Source organism: Motacilla alba, chromosome 1A (assembly GCF_015832195.1).
Source record: "Motacilla alba alba isolate MOTALB_02 chromosome 1A, Motacilla_alba_V1.0_pri, whole genome shotgun sequence".
NCBI classification, from domain to species: domain Eukaryota; kingdom Metazoa; phylum Chordata; class Aves; order Passeriformes; family Motacillidae; genus Motacilla; species Motacilla alba.
Genome location: NC_052031.1, coordinates 3,349,368 through 3,374,079, shown reverse-complemented (window position 1 = coordinate 3,374,079; position 24,712 = coordinate 3,349,368). Strand labels below are relative to the sequence as shown.

Here is a 24,712-nt window from a genome sequence, read left to right as displayed (position 1 = left end):
TTACTCTTCAATAGTTTCTAATAGATTTTTTTTTTTTTATAGAATCTCAGAGTGGTTTGGGTTGGAAGGGCCCTAAAGATCATCCCATTCCAATCCCTACCATGGGCAGGGGCACTTTCCACCATCCCAGGTTGCTCCAGGCCCTGTCCAGCCTGGCCTTGGACACTTCCAGGGATCCAGGGACAGCTTCTCTGGGCACCCTGTGCCAGGGCCTGCCCACCCTCACAGGGAAGAATTCCTTCCCCATATCTAATTTAAACCTGCCCTCTCTCAGTGGGGAGCCATTCTCTTTGTCCTGGCACCCAACTGAGCCAAAATAAACTACAGAATTGATCTGTACTCATGATATGATGTTTTTCGTCTGATATTTTGCGTGTAAGGCTTTGCAAACCTTGATTTCTAATGTTTTGGTGTACCAGAACATCACTCTCATGCTTCAAGAAGTGTATGAAGGGCCTTAAAAAGAGATTTGGGAAGCAGAAAGAAACTGCCCAGGACTGTGTAATCATCATCATAATATCATTAAATAAATTACTCCGTGATTTAACTTGAGCACTCCTGGATGGATTAAGCTCATAATTATTTGACATGGGGCACTCTGTGTGTTTCTGTTGAAGATCATAACTCAGGGCAGTTCTGCTTACCGTGGGAAACTTTCTTTCAGCTGGAGGCTGGGAGGGCCATATCTATTTGTGAAGGACAGGGAGTGCTTTTGTTACCTTCCCAGAGCCATTACGGGATATGATTGCTTGGGGGAGTGGCTGCTTATGATCTGTTAGAAAACAGCCTATTAATAAAACAGAGGCTCTTGTAATAGAGCACTTCTTAATCTTCTTCCTGTGTAGTTATTTATAGGCTGTGACATCTTAATTTGCCTCTCATGTGCATCGACTTCTGTTATTTTAAAAGATCAAGTAGTTTTCACACGCCTCTGAGAATCACTTCTGGGAGAAACTGTCTGTTTTCTAAGGAATCTGACAGAAAAGGTTCAAATCATAAGTTTGTTGTGACAAATGCATTAAGGTTTTTGCTGGTGTCTTTCTAAAGGACAGAAGTTATGGGTTATATTAATCCTGTATTTGATTACAAGCAGATTTTCCTGAGTTCCCCAAGGATTTCTAGCTGCTGCTAATACTTATTTCCCCTTAGCAACCTACCTGGAGCAATATTAAATCCATTATTCTCTTCATTTTTGTGGTCCTTTGCTTTCTCAGAGCGGTCCCAGTGCCAGGTCCTGTCACAAGATGTGCATCGACATCCAGCGGCGGCAGATCTACACCCTGGGGCGGTACCTGGATTCCTCTGTGAGGAACAGCAAGTCCCTGAAAAGTGACTTCTACCGCTACGACATCGACACCAACACCTGGATGCTGCTGAGCGAGGACACTGCAGCAGATGGAGGCCCCAAGCTGGTGTTTGATCATCAGGTCAGCCACATTTCTCTTCACAGGGAAAAGCAAGGCACACTTCTTCCCAAGAATATTTCTGGGTTTCACGTTCTCTGAACCTCAGAGAAAGGAAAAAACAATTCTTACCATTTGCTGTCCCTGTGTTTGTTCCAAAGTGGAATGCAACATGGAGATTGCTTACCCAGAGTGATGGTGTTTTGGTTCCTTGGCCTGTCAGGGCCAAGTGTGTGTTTGTGTCAGGACTGTCGGGGGGCAGTCACGAGTTGAGTGCAGTTGTGTGCAGAGTTGAGTGCTTGGCAGATTCAGTTTAGATGTAATGTAGTGTAATATAGTGTAGAATAATATAGTATAATAAAGTAATTAATTAGCCTTCTGGTATCAATGGAGTCCTCCCCATCATTTCTCCCTGCCACAGGGCTCATCCTGTTTCAATATGCTCATCCTCCTGCTGCAGGTTCTCAGTGTTTAAAAGTCAGTTTTGATTGTAGTCTCTGTGATTTCGAGGTGCTGTAGCAGGTAACAGAGCAGGGATGAGAGGGTGTGATCTGCACTCAATTAAATCCTAATAGCATTGCTGCTCAACACCACAGGCTGCTGGTGCTCTAATCAAACCGAGTCAGAAGAATCATAAAAACCTTTGCAAACAAATGCATTTTATTAAGACACGTTTTATTAAAGCCCAAAGCACAGTTCATCTGGTTTTAATCAGTCTCCTTGAGCTGGGTTTGCAGATATGCCTTGCCTGGAGGACCTTGGGGAGCAACTTGTAAAACTGTGTATGGTACCTTTGGAAGAATACTCCAAGCAAGCTGCTGGACTGAGGCCAGCACAGGAGCAAGATTCTTTCCAAATTGGTTACCTTTAAAAATTGTAGAATGTGCTTTCTTTATAGAGCTTAAAACACTTTTGAGGAATGGCTACTAATCCTTTAAAAATCACACCTGTCCACGTGTTCAAATTGAAAACTTCTTTACTTAAGTTGTGTTCAGTGGCTTTTGTCTACTTGAAAAAGGTAGTTTGTTCTCAATTGATTTTTTTATTTTTTTTTATGAAGCATCGCCAAGAAACAGCACATCAGGACTCATTTTCAAAGCAGCCCAAGATCAGCTTTTATTGGTACTGGCTGTTTTGTAACCAAAGCTGTTGTTTGCCAGCACAATGTGCCTTTCTGCTGACACCGAAAATTAAAGATACGCCATGTCTGCAGAACAAAAGCCAATCAGTCTTTCTGTTCTATTAATAACCAGTGCCAGTCTCCCAGGTGTTGGGGAAGAGGCACAAGGAAATTGTCAGCTGGCAAGGCTACTCTGGGTACCTTGCTTGCCTCTTGAAATGATTCCTTTTTTCCCTGTTCTGTCTCTCAGGGAAGAAGGGCCTCACAGACTTCTGTCAGTCTGCAGCTCTCCCTCTTCTCTCCCTCAGCTCCTACTGCAATAGCAGTTTTTATTTAACCTTCAGAAATGTGCTGCACTAGAAGTGTTTTGTGTAGGTTTTGCTGAGTAGCATCCCTATCTTACTGTAATCTTGTCTGTTTGTTGGTTTGCTTTTTTTCCCCTCTCTGGTATTTTATAACCCTCTGCTTTGCACTTTGTCTCAAAACATCACCTGGAGTCAGGGGGTTTAGTTTGATTTGTGCTGCAGTGCTTCTCATGTGTGCCATAACCTCAGTTTAGGTTTGGAGATTAAACATGTTTCTGCTGCACTCCCATGAGGAATCTTTGGCCGAGTTAAGCCCCCACTTTGTGTTCCAGTAATGGGGGTAACCATAAATGTGCACTGGGGATGGAATCTCAGTAACAAATCACAGGTTGATTTTTGCATCAGTTGATTGGTGGGCAGTGAATTAGCAGTGATTTTGAATTTCTGCCTTGCACAGCCATTGCCAAAGGTGATACTCTGTTAACTCTGGCTATAAGGACATAGCTTGAAAAGATCCCCATGGATCTTTTCTGTGGAATCTGTGGAAAAGAGCCCTGTGAATCCTTGTGAAAGACACTCAAGTACTTTTCCCTGAAATCAGCAGGTTTTGTAGGTGATGAAGGGTACATTTAGTTTTTTCTTTTGCATATTAAATGGCATATAGATATTAGACTTGTGTTTTAAATTTCTTTTATGAGATTAAGACTTGACAACCATGAAAATGTGTCCTTTTTTGTTTGTTGGAGGCTCAGGAGATGTGCAGACCACTGCCTTATCTTAGTAGGCATTGCTTGCAGGAGAGGGGTGTTTAATATTAGATCTCGGAGTGTTCAGGTCTTATCTGCTTATAACATTTTCCCTGCTTCTTGCAGATGTGCATGGATTCTGAAAAACACATGATCTACACCTTTGGAGGCCGAATCCTGACCTGCAATGGCAGTGTGGATGACAGCAGAGCCAGTGAGCCCCAGTTCAGTGGCTTGTTTGCTTTTGACTGCCAGTGCCAGACGTGGAAACTTCTGAGGGAGGATTCCTGCAACGCCGGACCCGAGGATATCCAGTCCCGGATAGGACACTGCATGTTGTTCCATTCTGTGAGTATCCACACCCTACTTTGATTTATGATGTCTGGCTTTAAGGAGAACATCTGGTTTTGGTTTTTCTTGCAAATTTTGAGCTCTTTAATCTCCTGAGTGATGTGCTGTCTCAGTTAATTCCGTGTTTGCTGACATTCTGATGCTGCTTTGGTAAGTGCAGGAGGTGCTAATTCAAGTTTCGGAGCTTTCAGGACTCCAACTGAATAAAATTTCAAGTAAAAATCAAGGTGAATTTTAAAGAGTTAATTTTAATATAATAATAGTAAATAGAAACGAAGACTGTGGTTCATTTTGACCTAAAAATGTATTCTTTTTAAGACAGAAGAGCAATTTAGAAGCTTCTAGTCTGGCAGATACTCTGTGTTGTTGCTGGGATGGGACTTAATGGGTGTGCATTGAGTTGCACAGGCCTCAGAGCCTTTGGTGCTGGAGCATCCAGCTGCTGTTTGTTGTCCTGAGCAGCTGCAAACAGCTGTAAACAGCTGGGATTGTGGCCAATTCATCCAGAGCCTCATCGAGAAGCAGAAGGGTGGGGGAGAGGTGTGTATAGCATTTTACTCTACGTTGGGTAGTAAAAACCACCTTCTAGTTGTGTTCATCAACCATATGTCTATTTAAGAGAAGAGAACTGAAGAGAATTAAAATTAATGTTGTGACATTTAAATATTTACTGGTGCCATCAACTCAAACCCCACCAATTTGAAGAAATTGCTGTTTTTATTTCTCTTGCCCTTTCAAGTGAAAGATCAGAATTTATACAGTGAATACTGGGCTTTCTGAGCTTTTAATTTTATTTCTGTTTTGAATGGTTCTTTAAAATCTGGTGCAAAAACATACTGCCCCACAAAATCCTGCACAAGGACTTGAGGATCTTTCAAATAGGTGTCCGTGGTAAATGTAAGAATACTGGTTTCTGTAAGTACAGCTCATGGAAGTTTAAGTCCTTTTCTGTTTTCTCAACCATTTGAAAGAAAAATAATCTGCCTCTTACGGACTTTCCACTTGGCAGAGTTGAAAGAAGCAATAAACCTGTTATTCTTGGCTTGCTCCGTGCCATTTGCCTGTACTGAATTTAGTAATGTGCTGGTACTTGCATGGTTTCTCCTACAGTCTGTCTTTTGTTCCTGTTGTGTTTTTAACAGTGATTTTATGATGGACTTTAGAGATGGGGCCTGTTAATTCTTTAATAATAAACTTGAAAGATGAGCTGCTGCCTTAATGTTCTGAAGTTATAGCTGGATGAGGCAGGACTGCATCAGTTACCTGAGCACAATGATGTTGAACTTAGAAGAGACATCTCTATTCCTTTTTGATTCATTAATGGCTGCCCCTGAATCCCTGGAAATGTTCCAGGCCGGGCTGGATGGGACTCGGAGCAGCCTGGGATAGTGGAAGGGGATTGGAACTGGATGGGCTTTAATGTCCCTTCCAACCCAAACCACTTACGATACTATGATAAATATTGCTGTTAATGATCACAGTTGACCAACATACTGTCTTGAACTTGTAAAGATTTTTTTTTCCCCCCCCCTTTTCCAGAAAAATCGCTGCTTATATGTATTTGGTGGCCAGAGATCAAAGACTTATTTGAACGACTTCTTCAGTTATGATGTGGACAGTGACCACGTGGACATTATCTCAGATGGCACGAAGAAAGATTCAGGGATGGGTAAGAGGATAACTACATAATCATTTCATTCCCTTGGTACAAATGAGAAATATACTGGGAAAGATGAAATATTGTAAAAGGAGAAATATGGAGGCGAAAGGCTAGGTTCAACCTGTGAGATCAGGTTGGCATCCTTAACTAACCCTCCATACCCAGGTAAACTCCACGGTGTACAGGTTAAACTTCTGCCAGCTCTCCTGTTCTTTGTGTCATTTGACACTCTCCGTCTCGAGCACAATACAAATAATTGATGCATGAAACCACATAGCACCTCAAAAGAAAAAAAAAACCAGCAAAATAAGAACAAATACCTCTTCTGGAAACTCTTTGTTTAACAAAGACAAAAAAAGAAGCTGAAAAAAGAAGTCTTTAGGCCTGGAAAGGAGAAAGTAAATTCTAATCTTTCTAGTTTTCTCTAAGTGGAAATTGCCATAAGATAAAGATAGTATGCAGGAAGGCCAGTAGGGTGCTCAGAGGCAGAGAATTGGAGTAGAGGGACAGAAGATATTTTCACCAGAAAGATGAGACCAAGCTGTTGTCCTGTTATATTTGTAATAAATATCAGAAAAGGGTGAAAAAAAGGATGAGGAGGGAGCAGGGCTTCAGTTCTGTGTGATTCATAGCACTGGAGCTGCATATCCTGTGTGTAGTTCTGTATGACAGAAGTGTTTAAAAACACCCAGAAGGCCTGTAACATAACCATGAAGAACTGATTTCATGCCTTTTCTCCTCAAATGACAGAGAAAAATGTTCCTTTCTTCCCGAAAAGCCTTTCTGCATGTATAAGTACATCATTTTCCTGTTACAAATACCCTGATCTTCATCCTGCCAGTCAGAATTTGAAATCTGAGTTGCACTGTGTACCACTGTGGGACAGAAGTTATGAGTATTTCTCATATTTTGTATATTCAGTCCCAGTCTTCTCTTCCAGTTACTAAAAACCCCAGGAAGGTAATTAATCTTGAATTTAGGCTGCCCTCCTTCTTTTGATCAGGCTTAACTTTTAGCAAGTAATTTTGCTGAAATTTTCAAGTCAATTATTGGTGGTGACGAGTTATTGTTTGCTCATTAATTTAGTTATGCCAATAAGGGAGAAAAGTACCCAAACTCTAAATCTCTGGAGTCATTTATTTACTCAAGTGCTTCCAAGAAAGAACCAGCTCATATTGTTGACAGTCTCCTTTATTCAGGTGCACGTTGTCTGGTGCTGCTCTGTACAAACCCACGCTCCCTTTGTTGTCCTTAGAGCTTTTAAAGAATAGGGTTTTTTTCCTCCAGGAAATTAGTAACATTCTGCCATTTTGATCTTTTCAAGCTACATGTCTTCATAGCCAGAAGCTTGAAAATACATGGCATTAAGCTGACACCTTTGTCTACTTCAGATTTAAAGATACTGAGTTTGTCAGGACACTGAGCTCTGCTTTTCATACGTGAACTTCAGTGTTCAGTAAAGTAAATGAGAAATGAAGAAAATTTTTAGCCCTTCTCCCCATTCCCACAGGCTCTGAAGTGATGAATAGAAGATCTTGTATTTTTTTTTAATAAGAAAATGACTCACTGGAAATAATTCACAAGTAGATTTTTTTGGTTTACTGTTCTCCTGTGTGTGGAAAGTAAACAAAGAGATTTGAACGTTTCCATTGCTTTTGAAAGAAAACGCTGGGATAATTTGCATTTTAACAGGAAGAGAACAAAATGCTTATTACATTCAGATGGCAAATGTTGACAACACTATTTTCACCCCAAAAAAGCAAGTCTTTATTGTGCTCTTGTTAGGTAGTGATATACCATTTTGATCTGTCTGAACAAAGTGATTGCCTGCCTGGTCGCTGTGAAGTTTTAAGCTGCTCAGTGTGATGAGTCAAGTTGAGGATGCCTGACCTAGATGTTCCTATAAAGTCCCATGATTACATTTTGTTCCTGGCTCGCATGTGGCATTCAGTTCTATTCTTAGTTGAGCTATTTTGATTTTTACCCTTTCTAAAAGAACTTAATTGTGCATTTGTTTAAATATCTCGTGGAGTAGGGAGATTTTTTTAAAAAGTAGTGAAATGGATAATAAGGATTATCAGTAACACAGAGTTGTTGCAATGCTATAAAACCATGGTAATGATATGTTGATTTTGCTGCTCTCATCTTCTGAGATATTCGTGCTGTTCAGCGTTTCTTTGCTTTTGTTTGTGCCTCTGATGTTGATCCTGTGACCAGCCCCTTGGGTGGCTGGTGTGTTTGGGAACGATGGGTGATAAGTATCACTTAAATTTTCTTAATTTGAAGTAAAACACATAATTCTAACAAATTTAGACATGCAGCTGTGGTGATGTGTTGGATGTGAAGGAAGACAGCAGAGAGGCAAATTAGAGGTGTTTTAGTACGGTTGAATGGAGTTTGTGTTTGGAGGAGAGACGGAAATGTTTGTGTTGATGGACACTCTTTTAGAGAAGTTTTATATTTTAATTGCTTTAAAAAGCATATAAACAGCACTCAAGCAACAAAAACCACCCCAGCAAACAAAAATTGTCTATATGTGAAACATAGAGGTGATCTGGAGATGCCACCAGTCCCAGGTGTCCCTAAGGGCTGGACTGGGAGCTTTCCTGAGTCCCTTAGTCCCATGACTCATTGTGGGCAGTCATTTCAGCTCTGAGGGAGCTCATGGTAGCATTTGTGGTTGAGGTTTCTGTGACAATCCCCTCTGGCCCTGACTCAGGTGGTGTGTCAGAGTTCCTGCTCAGAGGGAGAATTCCTTCTGCAAGAGGATGGGCAGAGCATCTTCTATTCCTTGGCATCAAGTAACTTCCAAAGTTAAATGTGAGCAAGCCTTAAAAGTTCTTGTGGCTCATTGTAGGGGTGAAGTGGTTCTTAAGGGCAGCCTACAGATTTTAAAGCTAAGCCTGGTTTTTAAGCTACCAGGGAAGCTCACAGGTCTCTTTTTGGGCAGGTGCTCATTTCACATACACAACTGTGCACCTGATGGATGGGGAATTTCATGGTTAAGTACCACGGACAGAGGCGACACAGCCCAGCCCAGGAAACAAGGCAAAGTCAGAAAAACATGAATCAAAATAGATAGGACAGCTGGCTCAGCATGGCTGGGATCCAGCTCAGACAGGCAGCCTCAGTGAGTCATTTTTATCACCTCTTAGTGACATCTGGCATGTTGTGCCTGTGTTCAGGTAAGGTCTTGCCAGTGGCCAGCACATCCCTTGCCATGGAAGCGTTTTGTTTTGTGAAGGACCTTATGTGCTTTTTGTCTTGTGAGGTGCTTCTCAGAACTAATCCCCAAGTCCTTTTCTCTACCTGTGAAGGTGAGGAGGGTGGCAGGCAGTCACCCAATCCTAGAGATGCCTTGCAGAGCTGCCATGGCTCAGAATTCCATTCAGATTTACCGACTGATTGTTTTTTTCCAAAATCTCAGAGACACCCAAGCACTGGACATTGGATTGGTGCTTTGTCAACATGACAACCAAACTGTTCAGATGGTCTCCTTAGCTGCTCCTTGGCAGACTGCCAGATGCAGTCTCATCAGGAAAGATCCAAGAGGATGATCATTATCTTGCTGTGTCAACAGCTGGCCTGGTGCTATCACTCACCATGACTTGCTCCATTAAAGTCTAGGGGAGGTGCTGCTTCCGCTTTATAGGAACTACAAGGAGTGGCTTGGAATCATTTGCACCTACCACTTTTTAAAAATTAATCCACTGGGAGGTGCCAGGTCCTGGTGAGCATCAGAATCCCTGTGATGAAGTTTTCTCCCGATTTTGTAATCACGAGGCATCACAAGGAGGGAGGGTACTTGTGAATGGCTTGCAGTGGGACTGGCAGTCACATGTTCTGAGGGTTTCATAACTCAGGTGGCACTAAATCCCTGTCAGTGAACTTGCTTCCCTTATTTATCCTTCATGAATCCTTCAGGCATGGTCTGTAGACTAGAAATATATAGAATTGTTTTGTCATTGTTTTGTTTCAAAGCGTGTAGAAAAATTTGCTGTAGTGTTCCCTCAAATGTAAAAGATGAGATTTAATTTCCAAAATACTGTCCAGTACTATAAGAACCACATCTGTGTAACCATAAACTGGACTTCAGGTTGCCCAGAGGACAGGGGCTACCCCTGGATCCCTGGAAAGGTCCAAGGCCAGGTTGGATGGGAGTTGGAGCAAACTGGAATAGTGGAACGTGTCAGGTGTCCCTGCCCGTGGTAGGGGATGATCTTTAAGGTCCCTTCAAACCCAAACCACCCTAGAATTCCATGAATTTAAATATCCTCCTTTGCAAGCTCTCTCTCTGTGTTAAGGCTGTTTTCTTGCTTTGATACTGGCAGCAGCCAAGGTTCTGCTTGAAACAACTGTAGCTGTTTGCATGCACACACCAAAAAATATTCAGCTGGCTGAAATGATCACTGTGATCCCATAAACTCCTGTAAGCAGGGACTGTGGTGGTGGGAACGTTGGCTGTTCCATGATTAGGTGTCACTTTCAGAGAAAAGCTTTTCCCGTGTGTTGTATTTAAATGGAAATTACACTGTACAGAGCTCCACAGCATCTCCTCGGAGCTTGCTCAGGAATTATTGCTTGCTTATGGAACTGGCTGCAAACTCCAGGCCTGTGTGGCTGAATATTATATTTAAATATTGAGGCCACAAGCTTTTAATTTTTGCTATGTAAAAATGAATGAAAATATGAAGTTCCTGAGCAAGGATTCAGACCTCTTATTTTCAGGTAGTTACTGCCTTTCTACCATAGGGTGATCAATGAGATTAAGGGGGAGGAAAACATTCAGTAGCACAGGAAAAGCATTCACCATCTTCTGGACTTTTTAGGATTGTGTGGTGTTCAGTGATTTCTCTCTACAGCTTTTCCTCTTCAATAACTGATGTATTGTCATAGGAGCCAAGTTAATACCATGTAGGCACAGGCCAGTGTTCAAAACACCCAGGGCTAAGTCCTCAGTCACTGCTTTGTCCTTGGAGCTGGCTGCCTACAGCTGACCCAAGAGGTGCCTGAAAGGTGTGGAATGGGTGAGGATTTGCTCCAAAGCTCATCTTACATCTCTGTGAAGAAGCACAAGTGAGGGAACTTACATGGAGCCTTTCTTACCACTTCATTCACCCCTTGGATCTGGTACATTGCAAGTAACAGATGTGGAAGTGCTCTGGTTCTCACCCCTTGTTATTTGACCTTTTTTTCCCCAAGTCCTAAAATTTAAAAAGATATGTCCTAAGCAATCAATTATTGTCACTTTTATAGACCCATGTTTACAGGTTCAATTTTGTTGCCTGTGCACAATTAGATTTCCTTCCCAGTGTACATTTTGTTACCTAAATGTCACAAGTATTTTTCTGACGTTTCCAGCCCGGGTCCCTCTCTAATACTCCAACCACTCTCGTTTGAATTCTGTCCAACATTTCCTGCCAGTCTGCTGCACTTGCAGATGATGAACCTCTCTTACCCCCTAGTGGAAGTATTTCAGTCCTGAGGTTTTTATGGAGCCCTTTTGCTCTGACAAGGATCAGACTTCTTTGGAAAATATCTTTTTGACATTTCTGTTGGGTTTAAAGCATCACAGCTTTTCCTACCTGCTGTGTAGTATCTTGTTTTACTGTCTATTTATTTTCAGGGACTTGTTTATCAAATTTGTGTTATGGGGTTTTTTTTAATGACACTGCATCCACCTTTCTCATTTTGTCCTCCTCTGCAAAAGACCATATGTCAACTCTTTCTTGCCTAAGGCACTACTTAAATACAGTTTCTACCCTGTTGCTTAGATGGGTCACAGAGTTTCTGTAAGTTACTCCTTGTCTCTGGCCCTTAGTAAATGTGGGGATTTATATTTCTGATACTTTTCTAGGCATTCTACATTTCAAACAGTCTCAAGAAGAGATTGATTTACAGCTGAGGGAAGCCTGAAATTACTTGACTTGAATCTCGGTTTGATTGCAGTTGCTGCAGATGAATTCTATTCTTAAAATCAAAAGGAAAAACCACCAGCGCTGAACTTTGGCAGCTTTTCCCTCCTTCATTATTTAAATAATAATTTCAGCTTCGGGAAATTGAGCATAAGCGAGATACAAAATTAATTTATTTAACAACATTTCAGGAGGAGGGATGGGACTTCCATAGACAAGTTTCAGATGCTTTGAGTATCAATAGTAAGAGAGCAGAGTTCCTCCTGATTATAATAATTTTCATTTCAATGAGGTATTAGTGCTCTGAAGATTTGCACAGGGCTTTTTTTTTCTGTCATAGTTCTCGGCTTGGTCTCAAATGTTCAAAGCAGCAGATAGGGTTGCAAAGACATTTTCCATGTGCATTAGCATTGCTGATCAAATTTAGATGGCTCTCCTGCCAGAAATGTCTCAAACAGGCCTTGAATTTAATCCTTTTGGGTCAGCAAATTAGTCCCTGACTGTGCAAGCAAACATATTCCACGATTCTTTTCAAAATTTAGCAATTTTTAGTCTATAGTCATCTTTCTGTTCTCAATTTCCTTATGGGACGACTTTCACAGTCCTCATTTGCCATATTTAAAAACTGAGTTGTTTGTGGTTTGCAGATAAAACAAGGTGTGTAGTCATTGTTGTGTCAGTGTTATTCCCTTATTTTTTTCTCTTTTCTACCACCCGTTTGCTTATAAACTGCATTCATTTTCCTTTAAAACTTTGTGGCAAAATTGGAGGCCAAACTAGACAGGTTTATGCTGATGAGGGCTCCAAAGCTTCTTGCTCCTGTAAAATCATAAAGAAGGATTTTGTCAAAGGGAGTCTGAGAATGAGTTATCCAAACATATTCCAGTTTCTATTTGAATTTACATGAGAATTAAGCATTTAATTTTTTTTTTTTTTAAGAAATGCTTAGGTTTTGTGGTGTTGTTAAATTCTTCAGTAGGGGCTAGAATTGTAGAGAACCAAATTCTACTCAGAATTTTTTTAATCCTGTATTGCTTTCCCGGCCTAACAAATGAAAAGAGTGAAGCCTGAGAATGAAACCAGTTACAGAATGGGTTTCCAAAATACCATTTTGTGTATTCCCCAACGGCAATATTAAATATTTTATTAACATGGGACTCCTTTTCTAGGCCGTGGGGGCAGTTCAGTTAATTGCAAGGAAGAATTTGCAAAATACAAGAGTTCTGAGAATTTTTCATGCCAAAATCTTGACTGAAGGCCAGGAACCTTTACCAGCCTTTGTAAACTGACCCAGAAAGAGTAAGGAGACAAACAGGATCTGTAAACAAAGATCACGTGCCCTTCACAAATACATTTTGGAAGGATGGTTGCCTAGGGAAACAGGAAACGGGGAATTACACAACAAACAAAAAGGACTGCCAAACAAATTTGCTGACCTTTTTTTCGGGGAATTATGGTGAAAACTATTGGAATCCGTGGGATTTCACCATATTTCTAAATCTGAAGGTGGGACAGAAGAATAGTTTGGTGATTACGCCACAACTCTTCAGAAAGTACAAAAAGCTTCTTTGATATCTTTGTTCTGCAGGGTTGTGAGCTACAGAATTGAGAGGTCATCTTGAATTTTTTGGAGTTTCCCAGCTTTTGCAATTAAGCTTTCTGGAATCAATGCTTCCTTTTACAGATGAGATAATAACAAAATCACTCCATTCATATTTGTAAGGGTCATCTGGTCATTCAGCTCTATATTAGGCAGCTGATCCTCATTTCTGAGCTGGTCATCTCCCAAATGGCTCTATCCATATCTTTTCCTAGGAAACAGCAGCTCTCAGAATGGTTTGTTTTTTCTTGCAAGAGTCAAGAGATAGGAAGAGAAGAAAAGAATTTTCATTGGACTTGGCTTTAACAGGGAAGAAGTTGGCCTCTGCATGGTGATCTGCTGAATTGCAGAGAGAAGGAAACTCATTTGCCTGATGTTTGGATCCCTTCCTGCATCCTCCGTTGTTTCCAGAGTGTAACTTTTATTTTCTTTTCTCAGTTCCAATGACAGGTTTCACTCAAAGGGCCACCATTGATCCTGAACTGAATGAAATCCACGTCTTGTCAGGGCTCAGTAAAGACAAGGAGAAGCGGGAAGAGAACGTGAGGAATTCTTTCTGGATTTATGACATTGTGAGGAACAGCTGGTAAGTCCTAAGTTCTCACTTCCCCACTGACTTGATTTAGACAGCAATCCTGTCTCCATAAGGCAGCTCTGTAACCTCTATTAACTGTGGAATTGTTGAAAGTTGTGAAAGACAGCTGAGTTCCCTTTAGGCAACTCTTTTTCCCATTGTCTTTAGAAGTCATGATGGCAATAATCCAAATGAGGGAGGGAAATCATGTGAACATCTTTATTGGAGCCAGGTGGAGGGGATGAGGGGAAGTGAGCAGTTAAAAAAGGCTTTTCCTGCAGGAAGGGTTCAGGGCCAGGATTCAGGTCCAGTGCAGCAAATTCAGTCCAGTGTAAGTTGTTAATAGCAGGGTAGATGGCTCTAGTTCTTAGAAACTGAGGAAACTGGTGCAAGTGAATGAATGGTGATGGAGAACTCTCTGTGCCAGATGGGATATTCTGAGAAAATATCTCCTGGTTTTGTGCTTAGTAGCTCGCTGCCACTGCTCCTTTCCAGAGCTGGTAGAGATTTTTTGTTCAAGGCCTCTTCTAAAGTGGGGTCAATCACTTCAAAAGGTGTGAGTGTTCTTTTTTAAAAGTGAATTCTCAGCTATAATTTAAGTCTACTTGGAAATCACTGACTAAAATACCACCTCTACTATAATATTGGTCTAAAGCTCTGCTGGGTCCAAGATGTTTTCTTCCATAATAAAAAATACTTCATGTTGACATCTCTGTAGGCAAATAATGTAACGTCTGAAGAGCTCCCCAAAGCTCATGACAAATAATTTTCTAGAATTTTTTCCTGTTTGGCTTGTGCTTGAGGACTGTTTTCAGCCAAGATGACCTCTGATTGCTGGCTGGGTTCTTTGTAGAGCTAAGGATGGGATGGGACAATAGAGGACAACATAAAGAGAAGTAAGAAAATCTTTGGTGTTTTACATCATTTGTACCTTCCAGCCTTTCAGCAACTTTTCATGCTTCCTGTAGGTTCATCTAACAATTCTTTACTGCTTTGAATTTCAGGTCTTGTGTCTACAAGAATGACCAAGCAGCAAAAGAGAATCCAGGTAAAAGCCTTCAGGAAGAGGAGCCCTGCCCAAGATTTGCCCATCAGCTGGTGTACGATGAGTTGCACAAGGTAAAAAGTGATTTTTTTTTTTTAGTCTTTTTGCTCTGAAGATGTAGCTATTTCCTTAAAGATGGCACAATAAATGTACTTTTTGAATGTTTGGATTAATATGGTGAATAACTCTCACTTCCTATATTTTGAGATAAGGTGCTAAACTACTTTTAATGCCAATCTGAAGTAAACATGAGATCTGTTCTCACACTTCAGAGCACACAAAGCTTCATTCATTATCCTCCGGGATTTAATCTCACCTGTTGGTAAATAAATGAGAACAGATAGTTACCAGAATTTCTAGGAAAATATGTGTTTAGATGAACTAATCACAGTTAAAAATCCTCTGAACCAGAGGATTTGCCCTGCATGTCAGAAGCATATGTCATTCTTTAGCACTGTCAGCCTCCAGTGGACACATTTATACTTAAATAGACTTCAAATTTGGTTTTGTGTACATGACAGCTCAGTAAACGTAAAGCTTTGTACATTTTAACCAGTAAAGCACAAACCCACAGATTAGCTTCATAAACTCACGAATTTAAATTACTGTGACACGTTTACCGATCCTTTCATGGATTTTTCTAAAAATTCTCCCTAGTCTGAAACAGTTTGAGTTAAAGAAAAACGTATTTTAGTCTTGCATTCTGTGGGATGTTAATCAAATTTGGGAAACGCAGGTGGCTCAAAACTTGAGGGATTTTAAGGAGGCATGGGTGCAGATTCTGTGTGGAGAAATCACATTGCTTGTTGTCTTCACTGTATTGATATAGTAAATAAGTAAATACTGTTCTGCTTTTACTTCTGAGTGTAAGGCACCATGAGAGAGTAGTATTTTCTGAGTTACTCTGAAGATTGCTAAATCATCACAGTTGCCCAGCTTTATCTGAGGAGCTGTTTGATGTGCTTGTTTTGAAGAGTCTTATTTTTAGAAACCTCTGTTCCAATGACCTTTCTAAACTCCTCTGATATAAATAAGGAGAGCCTTCAGCAGTGGGATGCAGAATACATTGTTTTGAGTGATTATTTTTAAAGCAATGGGGAAAGGTAGGCTGTTGGACTTGTTACAACTTCACTATTTGAAGGTCCTTTGTAGCATGTTTAATATCAACAGTTCAGAGTCTGAAATTACCACACGATGGGAAGAAAAATGTAGCGAAGAAATAAACGGTCCTTTTGTGACACTTCCACTCTTCTGGAAATTTGCCTGTCTCTAAGTCGAGATTGTGCTGGACTGGGCTTGCTCTCACTTTACTTTGGATGTCTTCAGGACTTCCAACTCACTTTGTCAGTGCTTAAGGATTTATCATTCTCATAGGCTTTTCCTAAAGAAAGAGTTTGCATGATTTTTGGATGTTCATTTATAAATATCTCAGATATCTGCTAAAGAGATGTTCTTACAGTAGAACTCTTTTATTATCTTGAAATGTAAATTGTTTAGCAGAACTTTCTTCATCTCTACGGGGACAAAGTGAGGCTGATAATAAGATGGAGCAACTTGTCTAAAAGGCAGAGTTTATCCCTCCAGAAGAAACCTCTGCAAAGCTGCTGCCATAGTAAATTGTCTTTGTTCAGTGGATTTACACAATCAATTTTTTGATGTGCCTCTCATTTCCTTAGGTTCATTACTTATTTGGAGGGAATCCTGGTAAATCCTGCTCTCCAAAGATGAGATTAGATGATTTCTGGTCTCTGAAGCTCTGTCGACCTTCAAAGGAATATCTGCTAAGGCACTGCAAATACCTCATCAGAAAGCACAGGTATAGAAACAAAGGTGGTTTGCAATTTCCTTTTCCAGGTGTCTATTTGTTTTTCAAGTTGCTAAGACTCAAATCTCTCATAAACAGTTTTATGAAATGTTATTTTGTTGGTTATATGGAACTAGATGATCTTCAAGGTCTCTTCTAAACCATCTGCATATTTCTTGATTATTTTTAAAAATTATTTTAATAAAAAGCGGTGGGCCAGGGCTAAACTGCAAAATTAACTTGATTCATTTTGCCCATGCTATTCTAAAACTAGAAAAATCTGGTTATTGTGTGGGGAGTCGTGGGGAATTTTTAGATTCCCTCTTCACTGTGCTGCTCATCAACATGTGTTTTGGTGCTGTCACCTCCCAAGGAAATGGAGTATGTTTTGGAAACACTGTGCTTGGAGATAGTAACAGCCTGCAAGGATGCTAATGAAGTCTGGGGGCTGGATGCCTTTGCACATCTGAGACTCAACTGTGGTGAGGTCATCAGAGTTTCTCATTCAGAAACTCCTGAAAGAGCTCACTTAGGCAGAATTCAGTGAAGAACACTGCAGTGCTTCTTGCACTCTGGATGCTTCAGAGCTGCCTTATATTTGCTATTAAGGGCAACAGCTTTTCAAAATCAAGCTTATGGTGTTGCCTTAGTCAAGAAATTGCAGCAGTGAGAGAGCCTTTCAGGACCTAGCAAATCATTTGAAAGCAGTAAATAGCTCTCCCTGCATTCTGGGGGAGAATACTTTGTTATCAGGCTCTGCCAAGAGTTAGAAGGTCAGGTTAAAATACCTGATGGTATTTTATTTCTGAGGCAGCAAGCAAATTGCTGTACTCAGCTCACAGCCACTCAGGCTGGGTGAGACACTGAGATTAGCCACACAGTAGATGTGAATACCTGCAAGAATGAATAAGGGCCTTGCCCACTTATCTGGGAAGCTTATTAAACCCAGATGTGGTGGTATGGAAATGCAGCTGTGCAGCCTCCAAAGACAGCTCTGAATTATTTGTTTCTACTTGCTTAAATTGCACTTGAAGGAAATGTTGCTGTGTGTTATCTGGCAGAAGCTTGGGGTTTATGCACCATGCTCCCATTTTTGGGGTCTGTGTGAGGGAGCCAAACCTGAGCAGCCAGGGATGGTGGGATGGGTGCCTGGCTGGAGCTGAATTGCTGTGGATTCACTGGCTGCCCTTTACCTGCACTGCCCCAAACTCTAGGTAGCAGAGCAGGTATTGGCCTTGCATCCACAGCAAACCCACAGCATCAGCCTGGGTCCTGTTTTTGCTATGAACTTGTTCAGTACCAGTCAGCCAGGCTGGGCAGGTGGGAAAGAGCAAGGTGCCAGTGGTTCCCACTCATTTAAAGCACTTCAGCTCTCAGGACCATGGTGATGTCATCTGAGAAAATCTATGGCAGTGTTTGAAACCACGTGTAGTGACCACACTGTCAGATGCATCAGGTGACAGACAAGGTCTTTGTGCTCCCTGTGCTGCTCAATCACTGACATCTTTAGGCAGTTTCAAAATTCAGGCTACACATGTCCACTGTGGTATAAACAGCCAGGTAGATGACCCAAATAAAGAAATAACAATAAGGTAAGATGACAAACAGTGTGATGCTGCACTCAGGGGTAGGTGAGAGGAGGAAAAAGATGATTTTGAACCTCATCCTTTCTAGGCTTATGCAACCAGCTCAGTGCTGCAGGGAAGCAGCTCTGCTCACTGAGTATGCTGAGCCCAGAGTCATATCCTGAGGGCTCTGTTCACTTCTTGAGGGAATTCACAGAAGTTGCAGTTCCTGTTCATTAAAAGACAATGAGGAAATAGTGGTGGTGGTGCACAGGATTTTTATGGAGCTGTGCTCTTTCTGAAGGTGGGATGTTAATATCCCAGGGAATGAAGTGCTCAAGGCTTGCCTGTGTCTGCTCTGTGAGATGCTACTCGCATCTTACTTCATTTGTGGAAGACAAGCTGTACTCAAGATTTTATATTTATATATTGAGAAGTTTCTATGCATATGCTTTTGAATATTTTTAGTAGGAATGTAATACTTTACCCATTTAACTCCTTTACACCCCAAAAAGCCCTCTTCCATGTTCCAGTCTGGCTTGAAATTCCAACAAACATGAGGCTCAGCTGCCATGAACGTGATTTTCTTGGGAAAAACTGGGTTTGTTAGATGGCTTTTGCTCTCTGTTGAACCAGTAGTACTTAGTCCTGAAGGATATGGCTGTGCTCAAGTTTTATGTCTCTTCTCTGCAGGTTTGAGGAGAAAGCTCAGACTGACCCTCTTAGTGCACTGAAGTACCTGCAGAATGATTTATATGTAACCGTGGATCACTCGGACCCTGAGGAGACAAAGGAGGTGAGGATCAATGAACCTTGTCCTAAAGAAATTTAAACTGCATTCTCATTGAAAGTTTTGGGTCTCTTAAACCTGGGGTTTATTCAGTTTGTAAAAGCTCCGCAGGTGCCAGACACTTTGCTGTATCCTGTATTTCTCTGCACTTAAGTCACATTGTTTTGGAAACAGTCATGTAACAACTGCAGGTCCAGATAAAATAGCTTTTGTACTCCTAAGAGTGAAGGCTAAGCCTTGTTTTAATTCCAGTGTGCTCGTGTGTATTTTGGGAGCTTTAATTGAAATGTAAACTCTGAAATGTCACCGGTCTGTAGTTGGTTATGCAGTAGAAAGGGAGTAGAAACTTACTTGTGCTCAGGCTTCTCAATATTCAGCATCTCTGGGGAGGGAAAGCTTTTCCAAAGATGATCAATATTTCTTGAAGTAGTTTATACCTATACACTGCTTGCTACCCTAAAAATCTTATGTCCTTTGCCTTTTGAATATTATCCAGTAGGCATGTTCTTTATTTATTCCAGGAATTTGTTCCCATTTCCTGTTTTGATTCCAGTACTGCAGTGTGTGTCACTTTACGAAACAGATTAAAGAAATAGTGAGAAGTGTCAGATAAGGTGGTTGATTTGACTCTGGCATTAATTTCCACATGGAGTTTGGGGCAGCCAGCTGAGATGTGCCAGCATTCAGCTCCTGATGGGTAGATAAGGAGGAGTCTGGGGTTCTTGCTGTCTTCTTTCCTTGATGACTTGGGAAGGGATTTGACAGCTCCTTTTATAAAATCATGATAGGAGGAGGGGCAGTTCTAGTCCCATGCTGAGTCCCTGGATTAAATCTCCTAATCTGGTGGCTTTAACTTGCTACTTTAGCTAAAGAAAAGATTATACAGACACTGAAAAGTCTTGGGGGAGAATATAAGAATATTCTTGCATGTGCACAGGATGGAATTGTAGGGTTAGAATTAGGAAAAAAGCTTACTCTTATCAGGATCTTGGAAATGATCACATTTGTCATAAATTCTAATCAGCGTTTATAAACATGTGATTCAACAAAATATTTAAATGCTGTGACTCTCTGTTCTCTGTAAATGGTTTCTTGTTCAAATTGTTCCGTATCAAGTAGTTTCACATCCTTTCTAGTCATTCCTAGCATAGGAAAGACAGCAGATGATATCCTGCTTTTCTTAAAGTAGGAAAGGAGATTTTTTTCCCCCCCCAGTATGTGTCATCTTGCCAGTGTGGTAACACTTGCAGAGTCTTTGAGGTTGGAAAAGACCTTTAAGGTCATCAAGTGCAACCATTGCCTCAGCACTGCCAAGGCCACCACTAAGCCATGTCCCCAGGTGCCACATCATCTATATGGCTTTTAAATACCTCCAAGGATGGGGATTACACTTCCCCAGGCAGCTTGTGCCAGAGTTGGACAACCCTTCTGATTTTTTCCTGATACCCAGTGTTAATTTGAGGCCATTTCCTCTCGTCCTGTGTTTTACTACTTGAGAGTGACCCTGCCCTGACTGCCCCCTCCTGTCAGGGAGTTGTGCAGAGCCAGAGGGGTCCCCCCTGAGCCTCCTTTTCTCCAGGCTGAGCCCCTTTCCAGCTCCCTTGGCCTCAGACCCTGCCCCAGCTCAGTTCCCCTCCCTGGACATACTCCATCCCCTCAGTGACTTTCTTGTTGTGAGGTGCCCTAAACTGAACCCAGAATTCAAGGTTTCTTCTTCCTGTTTGAGCCTGTACTAACCCATACAGTACAAGCCGTCATCCTGATGCTCTCTTTTCCCTTCTGCTCCCTCCTACTCCTAAAAGATGTGTCCTGTGTTCTCTGATCTCCTTTTTTCTCCATGTCACACCTGTGTGCTGCTAGCCTGTCTCTCCTCAGCCAGTTATTCCTAAGGAGATCTTGCATCTCATGGCTGGCTGGGCCTTTTCATTATTCCCTGAATAGCAAACATCTGTGGTGTGATGAGCAAGCTCCTCTCCTAGTTCCTGCTGCCTCCTGTCGCCCACAGACCGAGGGAGCTGCTGCAGAAGCTGCGTGTTGGGCACATCTGGCACAGAAAACCCTTTAATATCCTCCTTTTCCTTTTCCCAGCTCAATGTTCAACTTGTCCACCGTGTAGGAATGGAGAATTTACATGCCTGGATGGCTCCTCTGAGATTTTGGGGGAATGTAGAAGCTGTATCATACCAGTAGAAGTAGAATAAAATGAAAGAAAGAATTACCCCTTTTCAGAGAGCAAACTGGTGTTCTGAACATTAATGATCCAGCGAATGAGCTTACATAGCTCAGTCCAGCTGAGTGAATATATTGTGGATTCTTTCTCTGCAGGCCTAATGTCTGATCCAAACAAAATCCAATAGCTTCTGTCTGTCGTGCTGGGCTGTCAGATCAGCACACACCATTCAGCAGAATTAAAGCTTCCATCCATTCCAGCCATCTCCAAAAATCATCTAACAATTTCTGGGATGCTTTTTTTGTTTGGGTTTTGGTGTTTTGTTTTCTGTTTGGTTTTTCTTTTCATAATTATTATTCATTGTGCTGGTCATAAAGCTTTAACTTCCAAAGCTTTTTTTTTTTTTACACTGGGACAGATCTGCCAGGGCTGTGGCACAGAGCCAGCTGCTGGGCTGGTACTGACTGGGTGCATTTCCAGTTGACGTCAATTTACCTTCCGGTTATCACATCGAGTTGGCTTTTTGCTCTGGCATTGCATCTTCAAATAGCTTTCCAAAGGACTGACGCAGGCATTTTGGATTCCATATCGAATTTCAAGCACCAGTTTGATTGTGTCTCTCAGCCCAGACACCTCCATTCCCTGCCTTTATTTGATTTGTATCTCAATTAATAGCGAAGGTGATAGATGTGATTGGCTGCAGCCGTTGAAGGCTGTAAGGCATCTTAGAACTTTAGGGAATCAATTCCTGCATGTTTTCCCTCTTTCCAGGGCAATTGTTAAATTTGGGAAGGGCCATGCTGAATAGTTTCATCCCCAACTTCGTGCAATAATTCTGGAGACTGGTCTGTATGGCTTCATGTTTTATGGATGGAGATGTGGGTGGTGTTATATACCATTACAAGCAGAATTTCCCCTTGTGGTGAGGCTTGCTTGCTTTGTAATAGAAGTAATTCCTTCTGACTTAGTTAGGCAAGTCTGTTCAGCTGTTTGCAGTTGGATGCCAAAGAAAACAAACAGACTGTTCTTGAAACTTACTTTGGCCTTAGTAACCGATTTTGTTTAAAGTAGCATGAATGATTGATAGTAAGAACATACCCCAAGATTTTCATTCTGTTGCTGTGAATTTTAGGGATGCTAAGAGGACTTTTTTTCCCCCTTTTTTATTACTCTGAAATGAAGTAGATGCCTGCAAGTAACAGGTATTGGATGCGTGCTTGGTTTAGTAGCCACAGGCTGTGTGCCAGCAGCTTCTCTGCCCACAAATGCAGATCCAGTCGTTAACTGTGATTCTGCTTGACATCACTGAAACCTCCTCAGTCAGTTCAGTGTTCCCAAATTGTTGGATCTTTTTAGTGGCTGTGGGTTAATAGCCCTGACACAATAGGAAAAGGAGGGTAAATTTCTAGAAAATGGGGGATTTTGCCCGTGATTTAACAGATTAAAAGTTGTATAAATGGGTCATTTGCTGGTGTAAAATTTTCTGCTGGCGTGGCTGTTCTTCTCTGTCATGCACAGATATGAATTTGGTGGAAGATTACGACAGCATGCTTTTAAAGATAAAAGGATGGTCAAAATAAATATCAAATTGAATTCCAAATTTTGTACTTAGAGAAAAACAGGTGTTGTTAAATCATAGAAACATCAGTAGTTCGTGTATAAAAGCTAAAGATGCTCCTTGAACACTGCAGTAGTCATATACAGAACTTTACTGCTGTTAAATGGGCTGCAGTAGAAATCAAGATGACACAAAAAAATGCCCAGTGCTTTCCAAGTATGAGAGAGCAGGATGATTTTGTACATGGAGATTCAACAACTGATGAAGCTCAATCCCATGATTGTTGTAAAACAGATACAAAGCACAAGGAAAACTCACAGTATGTTTTTCTTGGAGCATGGTGGGAGAAAGAGCAAGGACCTGGAGGCCAATCTGAGGCCTGACTTGCTTGTAGACTGAGGCTGGAGGCCCCTGTTCAAGGCTGCTTCATACTTTCCATTCTTAAGACCTTGTCTTTAATAAATTTGACAGATAAAGCCAGCAGGGCCCTAAAGTATTGTTTGAATCTGCATTAGACTGGTATTTCTGGGAAAATTGAAGCCCAAATGGGAAAAATAGTTCTAGGAAGGAGCTAAGAAAAGCCTGTTTCTCCTCTTTGTGTCCTGCTGTGATTCTTTGTAAAGCCTCAGAGCCTGAGTGCTGCAGGAGCAGAGGCTCTGGAGCCAAGGAGCCTTTACAAAAACAGCGTTCAGCCTTCCCAATTTCAGCGACAGCTCCATCCTCAAAGGGTTTGAGCTTCTCTTTGCCTCTTTGAGCCTGTGCTGGGAGTCACCAGCCCCAGAGAGCTGGTCAAAGCTAAGGAGCTGGTTTGCACTGTGATCTGAGCACTCACCCACAGGCATTACAGAGGAGGAGGAGGAATTGTGTCTGATTCATACAGCTGGCCAGGTATCCCAAACGAGAGTTACTCGTTCCCCCTTAATCATTTTGTTTGTGCAAAGGCAGAGGTGTGCAGCAAATATATAAAAATAGACATAGTATATAACCTTCTGTTAGTTAACTAGATCTGTTTATCTCCAAGGAACCCCTGCCTCTGTTCAGGAGGTTGGTTGGATCTCCAAGAGAGAAGTTAATTGTGTAACAAAGGGAATTGCTGTCTTTTGAGTGGAGGCTTAATTTGGAATGGATAAAGCCAGTGAGCCAGAGGGATTGTCAGAAGAAAATGGGTGGTGGTGTGATTAAAGTAGTTGGATGCTTCTGCTGGATAATTGAATTCTGCTCTTGTCTCCATAACAGAGTTGCTGTGTGATATTAAGCAAATTGTTTTTCCTAGATGGTCATTAATTGGGTGTTTCATTCTGGTGCCTGATGGGAGAGATCTGAGGTGTGATTTGCTTGAGGGCCATGCTTTTCTGTGAATTCAGAAGCTGTTGCATAACACTACATATTTTGAAAAATCAGATACTGTTAGTTTCAAATAGACCCAAAATTAATCAGAATTTGAAGTGCCATCTGTTAGAATAACAATTAATATGATAAGAAAATTGATGAAGAAATCATTTCCTTCTTTAGAGCAGAGCTTGTACTTTGTGAAGAAAATAGTACATTGGATATCTGCTGGGAATGGTCTGTAGGAGACCTGGTATTGAGTGAGCAGTAACTGTCCTACACTTTGGAAGAACATATGGATCCTTTGGGAAAACATTGTTGGGTTTGGGATTGTAATACAAATGCAGAACGGACCAGCTTAAGTTCATTCAGCACTGTCCTTTACTGATGTTCTTAACTCACATGCTTGACTTTTCTGTCAGAAAGTGCTTTTCAAGTGTGAGCTGATACACAAATTAAATATCAAACCAAACAAACAACGGCCCTCAAGGTTAACTCAAGTGTGGTGCCATCAGTGGAGAAGGGAACAAGATCTTCCTGCCCCACAAAGCCTGCAAAGAAACTCGTAGCCGTGAAAATCCATCATGCCTGGTGCAGATGAGGCTGGAAACTTGGCAGAGGCCATTTTCAGCGGGGTTTTGGTCTCAGCTCAGCGAGTTCTTGGCTGAACCCTGCTCATCTGGCCTCTTAGTCGGGCACCTGAGCCCCAGTGTGGCTTTGTGCTCCCAGCAGGGCGTTGCTGCAGGAGCATGGGAACCCCTGGGAGCACGTGGCACC

At 41.5% G+C, this 24,712-nt stretch overlaps 1 protein-coding gene across 3 annotated transcripts in view; it reads left to right on the top strand.

The window, feature by feature from the left end:
- Positions 1 to 24,712, top strand: part of MKLN1 (muskelin 1) — a 104,042-nt gene that overhangs the window by 64,436 nt on the left and 14,894 nt on the right. For all 3 annotated transcript variants that reach the window (XM_038154799.1, XM_038154800.1, XM_038154798.1), the window contains 7 exons: positions 1,215 to 1,427; positions 3,701 to 3,922; positions 5,465 to 5,594; positions 13,539 to 13,686; positions 14,679 to 14,793; positions 16,396 to 16,535; positions 18,782 to 18,884. In XM_038154799.1, the coding sequence (XP_038010727.1) occupies positions 1,215 to 1,427; positions 3,701 to 3,922; positions 5,465 to 5,594; positions 13,539 to 13,686; positions 14,679 to 14,793; positions 16,396 to 16,535; positions 18,782 to 18,884 (1,071 nt within the window). The remainder of the gene's footprint in view (positions 1 to 1,214; positions 1,428 to 3,700; positions 3,923 to 5,464; positions 5,595 to 13,538; positions 13,687 to 14,678; positions 14,794 to 16,395; positions 16,536 to 18,781; positions 18,885 to 24,712) is intronic.